At 44.6% G+C, this 15,068-nt stretch overlaps 1 protein-coding gene across 4 annotated transcripts in view; it reads left to right on the top strand.

Moving 5' to 3' along the window:
- The window catches only part of SMARCA2 (SWI/SNF related, matrix associated, actin dependent regulator of chromatin, subfamily a, member 2), a 180,653-nt gene that overhangs the window by 78,568 nt on the left and 87,017 nt on the right, over positions 1–15,068 (top strand). For all 4 annotated transcript variants that reach the window (XM_042912649.1, XM_042912646.1, XM_042912647.1 and 1 more), the window contains exons 20-23: positions 4,703–4,810; positions 5,403–5,489; positions 9,148–9,194; positions 11,519–11,685. In XM_042912649.1, coding sequence (XP_042768583.1) covers positions 4,703–4,810; positions 5,403–5,489; positions 9,148–9,194; positions 11,519–11,685 — 409 coding nt within the window. The remainder of the gene's footprint in view (positions 1–4,702; positions 4,811–5,402; positions 5,490–9,147; positions 9,195–11,518; positions 11,686–15,068) is intronic.

Genomic DNA, 15,068 nt, shown 5'->3' with positions numbered 1-15,068 from the left:
CGGGACTCTCACACCACAGATTCCAGAACTTAAGACTTGCAAATATTTAATGTTATTGTTTGGAAACCTCAGTTCAGAAAGTGGTAATATGTCACACAGCGTAGTCTACATCGCTTGTGCCAGTAACATATCCTTTCGGGAGGGAAGTTGAAAGTGAAGAGTAGTATTCAGGAGGAAACTATGGCTAAAGCTTGAAAACTTTTATGGGGTTGTGGGGAGCAGACTCTGGGCCAGTACAATCACCTGATGTGGCTCCTTGTAGGGACCAGTTTGGTCATTTACTAACATAAGAATTCTTAGGAGACAGTTATTCTGAGTGTAGCTCAGTACCTCACTTTCACACATGAACAAAAATAGCCCCAGTGGCCCTCACCAATCTCACTTGTTGGGGGGATTCTCCCTATTAAAGAGGCATAGATTTCATTCCTGCAGCACCAGCATATCTCAAGGAACTTCTGCGTTCATGCCATAATCAGGTGCCATCACATCTCTCGGACCCGGAAGTTTAAGGGGCATGAGCATCATAGAAACTTCTTTCACTTGGTTCCTCTGGGTCTCTGTGTCTACTTAATAATCGTTCAGGCTGCCCTTTTCTCAACACATAGCTCTCATTGCCTGCCTGCTGTGTGTATGGCTGGGCTAGAAGATGTGGGAGCCACACCAGAAACAGACATGGTGTGAGAGGTCAGACATGGTGTGGAGACGAGGTCTACTCACCTTGAACAAGGACATGACCATGAAAGGCAACGTCATCCAGCCCATGTGGATGAGTAATGCAGGCATTCAAGCACTCCAGGGCAGAGGTCTCTAGAGCAGGCACTTCAGGGAGTGTGTTTGGGCAGGGGTGCGTACTGGCAGTCCATTGGGGTATGGAAAGAAGGTTTTAGAACTTCCATTTATATTAACTTTTTTTAAAAATGTTTATTCTTAGAGAGAGAGAGAGCAAGCAGGGGAAGGGCAGAGAGAAAGGGAGACACAGAATCTGAAGCAGGCTCCAGGTCCAAGCCATCAGAAAAGAGCTTGACACGGGGCTCAAACCCACAAACCGCGAGATCATGACCTGAGCCAAAGTCGGATGCTTAAACAACTGAGCCACCCAGGCACCCTAACAAAGCTTAATTTTTTTTTATTTTTAAAAGTTAATATAACCCAAGAATAAATAAACATTAAAAACATTTTTAAAAATTAAGCTTTGTTGACATTTAGCATACAGACTGGAATGGGTACCCATGCAGTGTGCACGGGAGAAATGAGTCACGTGCCTGGGTTGGATTGGGTAGGTCATCCCCAGGGGGAGTGTGAGGGGAAACACCACTACCCGGGCATCTGGCAGCCCACCCACCCTCACAGCCTGGCTTCTGCACTTCTTGCCTCTTGTGAGGCTATGCTGAGTTCCCTATACCCAGATCAGAGGATGTAGGATGGTCTGATTTTAACTAACGCAACACTCCTGGCCCCCATAATGGACAAAGGACGTAAAAAGATTCCACAAAGGACTGTGGGTTGAAAGCAAGAAGAAGAGCATAAGCATAAGTCAACAGTAAGAAAAAGGCAGTCCGGCCTCTCTTGCTCCTGCTGTGAGTTTTTATTAACCACATCATAGGGTAATTGGGCTGCAGTCGGCCAAAAAAAAATTAGATGTCGTCAAATTGGACCCTTGAAATAAATTAGCTGCCCTTAACATTGATGACCATGCCCTAAGAGCCATGTGTGTCTTTAGATATTAAAGCTAGTGCCTACATATAATTCATAAGCAAATATATGGGCATGTGTTGGGAAGAGGTTCTCTCGTATGTCTACCTGAGAAGAGGATGCCTTCAAAAAAGCTTAATAGTTGGGGTACCTGGGCGGCTCAGTCAGTTAAGCATCTGACTTTGGCTCAGGTCATGATATCGTGGGCAGTGAGTTCAAGTGCCGCATCAGGCTTTGTGCTGACAGCTCGGAGCCTGGAGCCTGATTTGGATTCTGTGTCTCCCTCTCTCTCTGCCCCTCCCCAGCTCACGCTCTGTTTTGTCTGTCTCTCAAAAATGAATAAACGTTAAAAAAAAACAACTTTTTTTAATAAAAAAGAAAAGCTTAATAACTACTTCTTTGAGGGAAATGAAAGGGGAAATTGACTCTGACTGATAGATATGGTAATTGGGAAAGAGATATATATATGTATAGGTGTGTGTGTGTGTGTGTGTGTGTGTGTGTATATATATATATACTTATACATGTATATATTATACATATAATATACATATATATTGTACATATATATATATCTATACATGTATATATTTGAGATATATATATATGCCTATACATATATATATTTAAGTTACTGATTTTGAGAGAGACAGCATGAGGAGGGGAGGGATAGATAAAAAAGAGAGAGAGAGAGAGAGAGAGAGAGAGAGAATCCCAAGCGGGCTCCACACTGCCTGCTGCAGAGCCCAGAGGCGGGGCTCGAACCCACGAACCATGAGATCATGACCCAAGCTGAAACTGAGAGAAGTTTAACTGACTGAGCCACCCAGGCACCACTGGGAAGACACTTTTTAAAACCCTTAAGGTAGAATAAGATTTTTTAGAAAAGAGGCACTAAGAGTAACCCCCCCCACCCCAACCCCAGGCCTAGAGAAAAGTATAAAGTCAAACAAAACAGCTTGGAGTTGTCTGAGCAGGTACAGGGAGCAAACGTCAAATACAGTTGTGAAGCTTATGACGGTGATTTTGATCATGTGTATCAGAGCAGCTTCTGCTCTTAGGTACCCCCTAAGGGTGCAGGGGAGGAGGGTGAGGGAGACTTCCCCTTCTTAGAGTAGCTATTGGATCCTTGGGATGGGCTCACTTCTCTGCTGACCTGAATGCTGCAGGAGTATTTGGTTTCCCTGTCTGCATGGTGTCATCATATGTGCCTCCCGCTTCCCAAAGTCCCTCCCCTCCAGTGCTTAGCAGTAGCTGACTGGTGGGAAGGGAGTTAAGGGATCTGTCCCTATATCTGTATCTGCTGCTCCCTAACACACTTTAAAGCAAGCGGTGGCCATCCCTTGTGGCAGAGTAGCCTTGGATGGCCTTGGTCATCCTTAGCATAGAGCTTGAAAGAGTGACCTCTGTCTCCAGTCCTAACTCTACCATTAAATACCCTTGTCATTTTGAGCCAGACTGTCAACTTTTCTGATGCTCAGGTTCTGTATAAAATGCAGACATGACATCTAACCCTCTCCTAGAGCTCTCGTATTGTGAAATAAGTGAAGGCACAGAACGCCCTTTGCACAGGGCCGGGTCCACAGGAAGAGCTCAGTGATATTAGCCCTTGGTGCCATTTTTATGCTTCTAACTTGTTGTGGTCTGAACTTGTCTAATACTGCTCTTCACCATGATCAAATTTCACCGGCAGCGAACAACTCTTGAAAAAGTCGACGTGCTGTGAAAACAGTACAGGGTCAGGTATCTGCAACAGAGAGCCTGTTGTAAGTCCATTCTTATTTATGAAACTTGAACTTGAATTTCAATTTATGAACCTGAAATTTTGGTTTTTCCTCTCTGGCCAAGAAGGTCATTCCAAACGAAAAGCATATGGTAGGTCGCTTGCTTTTCTTAACTTTTCTGCAAAGATGCTAGCCTTTCTCCGGTCTTATTCGGTGCATCAAAACAGGTGGCGGAAGGCTATTAATTGCCGCTCTATCTGGGCTGACAAAGGTGCCTTCTGACGCAACAACTGAATGAATATTCAACTTCTCTTCATCTGTGACCTCCTCGCCCTGGCCCTCAGAGCTGAAAATAACCTGATCGTTTTTAATCAGTTTATTAAACATTAGGCAGCTTGCTGATTGACTTTTAATCACATTCTGCAGATTTCTAGGCATTTATGTGACGTTTATTATGAAAATTGCACATTTGTATTCTGGGGATTTTTTTAATAAAGAAAATAATACTAAGAAATAATCAAGGCAGATTTTATGCATTAAGAATGTGCTAGAAGTATTGCAGGTGCGTGTTAAGCCAAGGGCACATGAATTCCCTCCAACTGTTTTAAATTGGATTTTTTGCAGTAGTCCAACTGGAGGCACAGGAGGCTTTGCTCTCTGTAGAAGGTCGTAAAGTTGCATCCAGTTTTGGATTAATTCCTCTCCACACCCCCCCCTCCTGCCCACCTGCCGTCCTCACAGGTAGTATTCTCTCATCTCTGAAAAGCAGAGATTAATGGTAGTCAACCTAGGGCTATTACAAATCTCACTTTTGGACCAGTACTGGGGTCGCTATGCATGACCATTAAAAAAAATGATTAACAGAGAAAATCTGGGGATATTGGCCAGTCGCTGTTTTTCTGTTCATATGAGAGAGGGTGTAGCCAGGAAGCAGAAGAAATACTAAGAAAAAACTCTGTAGGGGACATTTTTGAATTTGAACATTTTGCAAGCCCCCCCCCTCTTTCTCAAATATGGAACAAGTCAAGAATTTTCAGAAAACATCACCCTAGCTTCAGTTACCTACAACCTTTGGAAGGTTCCTCCATCGTAATGGTATCTTTAGGAGTGATGACCGTGGTCTCCCCCACCACCCCCATCCCGCCCTGCGCTCTGTGAATCCAAGAAGGGGAAACAGAGGCACCTGCAGGGCTCTGGAGAGTGCACCCGTCACCACGCGTCGACAGCCTTCTGAGCACGAGCACCTTCTCCCTCCTCTTACCTACTTGCTGTTTCTTCTCGCCCAGGTTGAATATGTGATCAAGTGTGACATGTCAGCCCTGCAGAAGATTCTCTATCGCCATATGCAAGCCAAAGGGATCCTCCTCACAGATGGTTCCGAGAAAGATAAGAAGGTACATCACAGAAAATAGTGCAACTCAGGGTGTCACTATGCGTCTTCTCAAGGCCGTGACATCACATACTCCCGGGACGCGTCCCTGCCAATGCTGATTTGTTAAAGCACACTTTGGGGCCTTTTCTCTAGCTCTTGTTGCAGCCGAAGGAAATCTCTTAACCTCTTCCATCGCAAATTGCACTGGGGCATGGAGAACAGAGTGTGTTCCTCTCACCAAAATAGTTTTCAGCTCTGCTCATGTCACTTCTGTAGGGACTATATTCTGCCTAAGCGTGGGGTGGCATCTTAGAAGGTTTTAAAATCCGGTGCCGCTCCCCGGGCATCTGGTCTGTCTTCTCTCTCCAGGCTTCTGGGGAATAGACAGGTCGCAAAGCCATCGTCTCAACAGAATTCCCTCCCGTAGGACAAGTTAGTCCCAAGGGAGATGTTTTATGTCACTCGGGAACAGCTGTGTAACAGGAGCTTTGGACCCCAAGACGCATAGGTTACTTAGAAGACCCTATGGCCCTTTCTATAAAAGCTTACTTTTTAAAACAGGGAGTATCTGATCGATTAATCATTTGTTCTGTCTTTATTCCCCTCGTCCTTAGGGGAAAGGAGGTGCCAAGACACTTATGAACACTATTATGCAGTTGAGGAAAATCTGCAACCACCCATATATGTTCCAGCACATCGAGGTGAGTCCCTGTTCTGCTCTGTGTTGAGTTTGATCCCGATCGCACTGTCCTGTGAATACGACTCTTACAAAAAGGCAGGTAGGAGAGAAGGAAGGCAGGAAGGAAGGAAAGAAGGAAGGAACGACAGAGGGAAGAAAGAGGGTTAAAATATGCATGGAGGTTGCAGACGTATGTTCTGATAGCTCGACAAGCAGAATTAACAAACACGGATTTTCTGGTTATGGATTCTCATTGGCACCAAGCACTTGAGCAGCTGGAATTTTATAACCAAGGGTTTAAAGTAGTGAGAAAATATTGTAAGCTCTGGCTCATTATGTGGGTTTGGGTAAGTGCTGTGAATTGCCTTGTTATGGTAGGAGCTGCGAAATTGAAGGTAGTGATGAATACAGCCAGCTTCCTCAGAAGGATGCTGTGAAAAAAATATTAAAATAACGTATTTATACCTGTTGAAGAGGAAGACGTTCTCGAAACGTTCTTTGTAAAAGACGCTGACTTTGGTCTGTTGCTTCAATCTGCTTTTTTTTTTTTTTTTTTTTTTTTTTTTCCCCTTTCTGGCTCCTATCACGACAGTGTAAATCCCAGCTTTTATCCTGACGTTCTGGTCTCACTGAGCTATTTTTGGGGCGAGGACATTTTCCTCCCTGTTCACTGCGTGCAAATAAGTTTCCTAAATTGACAGAACTTCACCCCAGTGGGAACAATTGACCTGAGCAGGAAGGAAAAGGAGACAAACTATAGTCTCCCATTTTTCAGCGTTGCTGCTGATGCGTATGGCCCTTGTAGCAGTTACACGCCAGGGCAGTGCCTGCTGTCCATGGCACATGAGCAGGTGCTCCAGGGAACAAGCCACTGAAGGCCTCCAGTGCCTGCCCCCGTTCGTTAAAAAAGGAAATAAGTCGAAGGTTCTGGGAAATGAGAAATTCATAATTACAGTATAAAAGTCAAGTTGCCATACTCCTGACTTTCAAATCGTCTTGACTTTGACGGTTCGTTTTTCTTCTCCCTTCTTTTTGGTAACCACATTTGTCAGATAAGAGTATTTAATGCACATTCTGTGCCTGTCCTAGAAACCTGTCCCAGGCATCCTGATAACTGCTGTCACCAGTGTTCATGGGGCAGAGTAGCTATAGGCTAACAAGTTCTGGATCCAAGTAAAATGGCAGCTGCAGCAATACTAAAAAAAAAAAACAAAAAACAAAAAGAAGAAGGAAAAAGATCCCACCGTCAAGGCACAGCTATTTAGACACAGAGTGAAGGAGCATCCGGTGGGTTCACCATGGGGCGTGAGGCCACATCCCGGGCTACTTTGTTGAGTGACCTGGTGAAAATCTCTCAGCATCTGCAAACTTTAGTGTGCTTGACCTGTCATCTCATGGTGACAGATTGATTATAGGACTGGCAGAGGCTAAACTTCAAAGAAAAAATAAGATAGGAAGCATCTTGTAAATTGACAACATATATTAAACAGATCAAAGGTAGCAACAAATTAGTGGTGGGTTTACATTGGTTTGTGACTGGGGGGCGTGGGGAGCCAATACAATGTCTTCATGATGAAAATGACTTGGGGTCATGTCAGGCTAACCCATCACCCACCCATTTTGCCCGCAAAACAATTTTAAGATATTTATTCCTATGCATAGAGGGGTTTGAGGGCTTACAAGTTAAGAAAATTAAGTGTCAACCTAATTTCATTTTGGTTCTCATGCAAAAATTAGCCTTTGAAACATGGGAGGTCATGTCAGGAAGGGGGATGACGTCTTCCTCCCTCAAGCTTTTCCGTCCGGAGAACCTGAGGGAGAAGATCACCAAAGGAGCTAAGTTTAAGTAACATGCCCTCCAATACTTGCATATTTACATTTATTTTAAAAATTTATTTATTTATTTATTTTGAGAGAGAGAGAGACAGAGCACGAGCAGGGGAGGGGCAGAGAGAGAGGGAGGGAGAGGATCCCAAGCAGGCTCTGCACTGTCAGCCCCGAGCCCAATGCGGGGCTCGATCCCATGAACCTCGAGATCATGACCTGAGCTGAGATCAAGAGTCAGAAGTTCAACCAGCTGAGCCATTCAGGCGCCCCTTTACGTTGTAAATAGCACTCAGTAGAGAGACAGAGTCTGATTTACATTTTTTTTTTAATCACAAAAACTTTCAGAAGCATCTTCCTAGAAAGGAGACTCACGGTTTTGGCAAACATAGCACCCATACAGCCCAGAGTCGGTGCACGCATTTTGCCTTTGTCTTTGTATTATTTGCCCCACAACCTTTGTTCTTACAAAATCATACCGGAAGTCCAGCCTCCCTTGTGGGCTCACTGTTTCCCCGGAGCACCTGCAAGCCAGGGAAATGACAAACAGCACTTTTTTTAAATGTTTAGTTTTGGAGGGGGGGTGTGCAGCAAGAGAGGGGGACAGAGAGTCCGAAGCAGGCTCTGTGCTGACAGCACAGAGCCTGATGACGGAGCTTGAACCCACGAACCTCGAGATCATGACCCAAGCTGAAGTCGGACGCTTAAGCAACTGAGCCACCCAGGTGCCCCGAAAACAGCATTTTTAAAATGCTGCTAATTCCTCAACTTGCCACCATGCACCGACACGTACCATCTCTGTGGTTTTTACGTCTCTTGGAGATAGGGACAGAACCCAAAAATCTAGCCGGGAGTGGCTGCGTGTGGAGTGGGCAGGCCCACGTGTTTCCTGGAGTCAGAGCGGGATCTTTGGCCATTGTCCATCGGTGTCGATCTTGCCAGCGGGGCAGCATCCTGAGAGGCTGAGCCCACCATAGGCGATGAGGGTATTTGAGAGGAGAGCCCAAAGGGGAAGATCTGATCCCCTTGGAGGAGAAGCTCCGTGGGTCGGGGAAGGAAAGGAAGCAGAGAAGGGTGACAGCTGGTGGCTAATGTGAAGGTGTGATATGCTTCCTTTCCCCACAGATGGTCTCCCTCTCCATAAAGCAGGAATGGAAACATCACATGGAGAACAGTCATTTATTTCTTCTGCAGGATCAGCGAGGAGGGAATTATGTGATTAAGCATTTCAAAATTCGATGTAACATTCCACCATTCTTTAAATCTAAAATTCTTTGTTTTGAAAATGGAAGCCAGGCGCCTGAGGGAACAGTGTCCATTTAGGGCCTTATCTGTAACAGAGAGAAGAAAAGCACAGTATGGGGGGATTTTAGGATGTCAGTAAACTCAGATTTATGATACAGTACACCTGTTAAATATCTTTGCAGTATACATATGTGTACGTCTGATCCTGATTTGCTTATATTAGGCTTTTCCTCTAGTCTAGACCTAACTTCTTCGGGATAGATACTCAGTTCTTTCTGGGTCCCCCGTACCTGCCTGGCTCAAACCTGGGTCAGTGGACACTTAATCACTGTTTGATAAGTAAACTAATTCTGTCATCTCAGTATGAGATTCTGGAGATTTGCAGAAACTCCCAGGACACGTTCGTGGCAGAACAAAACTCCGAATTCAAAGATACGGGGTTTCTGGTTCATCGTCTAACAAGTATTTTCCTATTTATTATTTTGTTTAACTATACTCTATAAGTAAATAGAACGACCTCACTACAAAAGTCATTATTAAGTTAATGATTTACATGTCTGGGTTTTGTTTTGTTTTTTTTAATCATTGTTTTCCTCCTCTCTTTTTTAAAGGAATCCTTTGCTGAACACCTGGGCTATTCAAATGGGGTCATCAATGGGTAAATCTTAAAATTTATTTTTCTTCCAAAAAGTAGTTAGTCATACCTAAACTTTTCCCTCCGTAGTGTTTCCTCTCACACGCGTACGTACTGTTCTCCTCCTCAGTCCTCTCTCACCTCTGCAGAGGTGAGATAACATCAGCATTCTCTTTCATTTTACTGGCATAAATTACTCCATGCCTTAAGCATGTGGCTATTCAAAGGACATAGATCTCATTTAATAGACTTAATGGTATGCTCATGTCCTAAAAATTGTTGTGGAAGCTTCAAACATTGTGACTTATAACCGGTGGTGTAGCTTGAGCCGAAAAGAGAACTTATCATATTAAATTTCAAGTTGACACTTAACATGGACGTGCGTGAGAGGAAATGTCTCGTCTGCTATAAATATGGATGACTTTACAGTAGTTTGTCAAAGTATGGCCCGTATAAGAAACGTTTGTTTTGGGTTTTTTGTTTTTGGTTTTTTGGTTTTTTTTCCTAGCAGCAGACATTGAAGAGAGCCATGCCTTACAACAACAAAAAAGAACCTCGCATTAACAGATAGTCTCTGTTTTGCCCCAGGGAACATTGATCATGAGGATGTAGGGGCCATTCTGGGATCCCAAAGGCAGATGGTGTCCCTGGGCTAAGCACCAGAGATTGGGACCCATCCAGAACCAGTGCCTCTAGGCTCTCCCACTCCTGTTTGCTTCCCTTTCCCCTGGCTGTGGTCACTCCTGCTGCCATCACGGGACTGGCCAGGTTGCTTACTAAAAACATGGCCGCAGATGTCGGGGCGGGAAGGTGGATGTTGGGAAGACGTACACTTGAAAATGTGTCTGTTAGAGACAACACACACTGTGTCACAGGATCAGCTGCCAGACGATACGCTTCAGTGTAGACTGCAGGTGCACTGACCGGTGTTCCCAGCCACGTCAGCCCTACGATTACGTTTTAATAATTTAACACATGCCTGTTGACAAAAGATAAGTAGTTTATTACAGTGGAGGAAAGGCCCTGGTTTAGGTCATTAACACCCTGACAGAGGTAAATCTACTGTCCTATTTTTGGTATGAACTTCTGTGCAAGCCAGGCCTCTTGTCCCCTTCCCAGTCTATCCTTCCAGTGTGCATGGTGATCTTGTAGAAGGGTGTGGTAGTTAAAACTCTCCTGTTTAAAACCCGTCAGGGGCTTCCCGTTGCACTGAAAGCTAACACACCCAGTGTGGTTAAAAGAACCCTGTGGCATCTGTCCCCACTCCCTCCTGCTGCCTCTTGGCCCTCATCTCCAGAATTCTCCTGACGCTTGTGTTCCGTTCCTCAGACTCACCAGCCTCCTTTACTCCAACAGGACCTTTGCACATACGCTTCCCTCTTTCTGGAATCTCTTCCTCTCCATTCCCAAGCCGCCGTTCTTCACCTGGCTCCCTTTTTGCTCATTATTTGAGGTTTTAGCTAAACCATTCTCTCTTCAGCAAGGTTACCTCTGACCCTCTGCATCAGAGGCTGGCAATTTTTTTTTTTTTTCTGTAAAGGGCCAGATGTCAAATATTTTTACCTTTGTGGGTCAAAAAGTCTCTATCTCGACTTTGCCCATAGTGGCATGAAAGCAGCCATAGACAAAATAGAAATGAGTGAGCCTGGCTGCATTCCAATAAAACTCTATTTACAAAAACAGGCAGCAGGCCAGGGCTGAAATTGGCCAAACTCTGCTCTAATTTAAAGACGTCACGTGTTGCTATGCATTGTCTCATAGCAACTTGCTATTTTTCTTTTTAGTACTTATCACAATGTGCAATTAGCCATTTTGAAGGCAGGGTTTCTATTTTCTCATCCCCGTACACATGCCGAGCGTTGTGCCTGGCTGGTAGTAGGTGCTCAATAAATATTTGGATGAATCTTACGTGCCCTGAATTAATAATTATGTGCTTGCTCAGTAGCAGTGTAAGGAAATACAACATATTCGTGTACACGTGTGTATAACAGAGAGGGAAAGAGGGAGGGAGAATTGAGACACACACACACACACACACACACACACACACACACAGAGTGAAAGAATTAGAACATGAAACGATTTCCATTTCTTTCCAGAATCTGCCCTCATACCTGGCATCTATAATGTACTCTTTATGGGTTTTGTATAGAAACATTTTCTTTTTCCATTTACATACCCCCATCACCCTGGAGTGGATAGTCATTCATTCATTCATTCATTCATTCCACAGTTATTTTATTGAATGTTCACTACGCACAAGGCAGTGCCTGAAAACGAAAGCGATACTGGATCCTTCAAGAAGACAGCAGTAATACTGTCTTCTTGTTTTGCCTTTTTGGGTTCAGGGCTGAACTGTATCGGGCCTCAGGAAAGTTTGAGCTTCTTGATCGTATTCTGCCCAAACTGCGAGCTACTAATCACCGCGTGCTGCTTTTCTGCCAGATGACCTCGCTCATGACCATCATGGAGGATTACTTTGCTTTTCGGAACTTCCTCTACCTTCGCCTTGACGGTGAGTGCCCGAGGGGTGAGGCTCGGAAGCCACGCCCCGGAGAGCGCAGGGGTGACGGGCACTTAGATCCAGTTCCCCCCAACAGGAGGAGTGAAGTTGTTGAAGAATTGACTAGCGGGGTGAGGTGCGGCTTTTCCAGAGACAGTTTTTATTTCCTCCAGCTTTTAAAAAATACGCTGAAATCGTTTGCACAGCTGTTTATCTCCCAGACAAGCCAATAATGCGAGTGGACTTGGAGGCATTTTATAAGTACCACCATTAAACTAAACGAAGCTAAATTAAAATTTAAAATCCGTCCCTGCCTTTAGGATTGACTGTTATCTACACACTTGTACGAATGTTCTGATAAACCTTTAACTTCTTCTGTTGAGGCTTTTTTTTTTTTAAGTTTACTTACTTTTTTTTGGAGGGGGGAGGGGCAGAGAGCGAGGGAGAGAGAGAATCCCAAGCAGGCTCCACACTGTCAGTGCAGAGCCCGACACAGGGCTCAATCTCATGATGGTGAGATGGTGACCTGAGCCGAAAGCAAGAGTCAGACGTTTAACTGACTTAGGCACCCAGGCTAAGCCACCTGTTGAGGATTTTTTTTAACGAGATTAAGGGCTATGTCTCCTTTCTTCAGTAACCCTCTAATTGTTCATTTAAGGTGATACTGAATTATCATTCAAGCTTCCTTTTTAAAAAAATAAATAAAAGCTTCTTTCTTTTTCTAAGTAGAACATATCTACATGCTACCTGAAGACATACGGCCCCGTTGTGTCCTAGATTTTGCAGACTATGTGCGAAATATTTGCCTGATTTACCTGGTAGGCAAAGTTCTAAAAAATTAGTAAGCAAATACGAATGGGAGGAAATATGAATTTGGAGACATTTCCTAAATTACTGTTAGGATTTTGCTATCAGCCCTAATCTTTTAAAGATGAAAGATACTGGGGCGCCTGGGTGGCTTGGTCGGTTAAGCGTCCGACTTCAGCTCAGGTCATGATCTCACGGTCCGTGGGTTTGAGCCCCGCGTCGGGCTCTGTGCTGACAGCTCAGAGCCTGGAGCCTGTTTCAGATTCTATGTCTCCCTCTCTCTCTGACCCTCCCCTGCTCATGCTCTGTCTCTCTCTGTCTCAAAAGTAAATAAAAGTTAAAAAAAAATTTTTTTTTAAAAAATAAAGATGAAAGATACTAAACTTCCTCATATGGTAGTGTGGGATAATACTTTTGAAGAGTGGTTTGTAGGAACAGGAGCTAATTTACAGCCAGAATGGTATGGAATCCTGGATATTGAGTAGCACAGAATTTCTAATATCAGTTTTTAGCTAGTGCAATCTTCAAGTTATTGTTAAATAGGAAGTTTAAAAGTTTATGTTCCATTAAAAGGTTTTGTCCCCCTGCCTTTTTTTTTTTTAATGTTTTTATTTATTTTTGACATAGAGAGACAGAGAGCAAGCAGGGGAGGGGCAGAGAGAGAGGGAGACACAGAATCTGAAGCAGGCTCCAGGCTCTGAGCTGTCAGCCCAGAGCCTGACATGGGGCTCGAACTCACGAACTGTGAGATCATGACCTGGGCGGAAGTCAGACGCTTAACCAGCTGACCCACGCAGGTGACCCCAGACCTGATTTTTCAGGGTGTTTTTACCTCTCCCTTCCAAAGTCACCGCAGACCTCCAGGCCGATGCATGGCTAAGTAAGTGTTCCTTTTGAACACAGTTCGTGATACAGTTCTGTCATCCACAGTCTGTCTCTTTTGGCACGTCTCCTGCACTGTGTCTCCTCCTTTGACCTGATTCTTCTTCCCTCTCTGTGAGGGGCAAGGTCAGCACTCATTTGAAGGATAAGCGTGCCTTCCGTGCCTTCCTTGCTGCTCGGGTGAGGGGCAGCCCAGCCCTGGTGTCCCACCCAACTGCCATTTGCTACTTTGTGGCTTTTTGTTTAGAGCCTCCTGCTGTGTGGCCTTGGAATGATCCGGTCTGTGAAACTGGCAAGAAGTGCTTTTTCCTTGAAACAAATCTCTCTCCCATGTTCTTGCCAGCTTGAGGGAGTGACTTTCCTACAGTTGCTGTTGGTTGCTGACCTTATCGCTATTAATAATAGTCCTAAAAGGTAAGGTTTACAGAATTCCTACTTCATGTGGGATACCAGGCCAAGCACTTTGCGTGCGTTATTAATTTAATTTTCTCAGGCAGGCAAGCTGTTTTCATTCCCTTTTACCGAGGTGTGACTACGATTCCCATTTCACAGATGGGAAAACAGAGGTTTACGGAAAGGAGCCGAGGGCAAAACCAGGTTCTATCTTAGATCTGTCTGATTCCAAATTAGTTCAGAATCAGGTTTAGCAGACCCAGTGAGATGCACCCCATGTCTTCAAATGCAGGCTGCTTTCCTGGCGACAGCCTTTTACGAGTGGTTTGGAACTCACTCAGAAATTTTAAGGTGATTAATCGGAACGAGATGCAAGCCGAATGGAGCCACTCACTGTTCCTGCCACCAACGCCCTTACTGTGAGGTTGGAGGAGACAAGTAAACAGTCTCCGTAAAATGTTGCAGATGGAATTGAGAAGGATTGTACAGGCTCCCACCCGCAAGAAACAGCCGCCATTTGTTTCTGGAGTTGGAGAGAATCGAGGGGCAAACAATCAATATACCCAGTTCCAAGTACATCCACCCTCCCACCACCCCCCCTTAGCCCGTTTGTTAAAATGACTTCAGATTTTCACTGCTGCGTCTGATGTCTCAGATTTTTGACCTGGGGCGGGGGGGGGGGGGGCGCGCAGAGGGGGAATCATTCGATGACAGCTAAACAGATTTTTTTTCCTGCAAAGATGATGGCTACATGAACAGATTTGGCTAGTACTCCCTTATAGTCGTTGTTTTCACTGGAAATGATTTTTCAGTGAGAGCAAGTGGTGAAGTTACATCCCAGAAGACAAAATTCTCCCAAAGCACATGAAACGCAGTTAAAATTAGGAATCACGAAAGCCTGGCAGCCTAATCCTCCTGGCTCGTTCTGCAACTTGCAACACAACTGCCCTTGCTATTAATTTATGATCTGGGTTTGTTCTGTGTCAAAAGTCCAAAAGAACATGGGGCTGATACTCATCCCGAGCACGTCAAATCCTGTGCCACCTGCGAGGAGCGCTTATGTGCCCGCGGATAAACCCTGACGGAGTAGTCTGAACCTTCCAGAGCAAATACCCCAAAGATTGCTAAGGACCAGCCAAGATCTTGACTTGGAGAACCTTTGACTAATGGGAATGGTAATCCAGCAAATTCTGAACCTTGTCATTAGAAATGTCCTAGCTTTGCACGAAAAGTGATTTAATCAGAGTTTTGTCTGGCTTGAAAAATTTGTCAGGTTCCCTACGATTTTATACAGTTTGAATCCACATCATATA

The sequence above is a fragment of the Panthera leo genome, chromosome D4 (genome assembly GCF_018350215.1).
Source record: "Panthera leo isolate Ple1 chromosome D4, P.leo_Ple1_pat1.1, whole genome shotgun sequence".
NCBI classification, from domain to species: Eukaryota; Metazoa; Chordata; class Mammalia; order Carnivora; family Felidae; genus Panthera; species Panthera leo.
The sequence above is the reverse complement of the archived record's forward strand: the minus strand, read 5'-3'. Positions and strand labels throughout refer to the sequence as shown.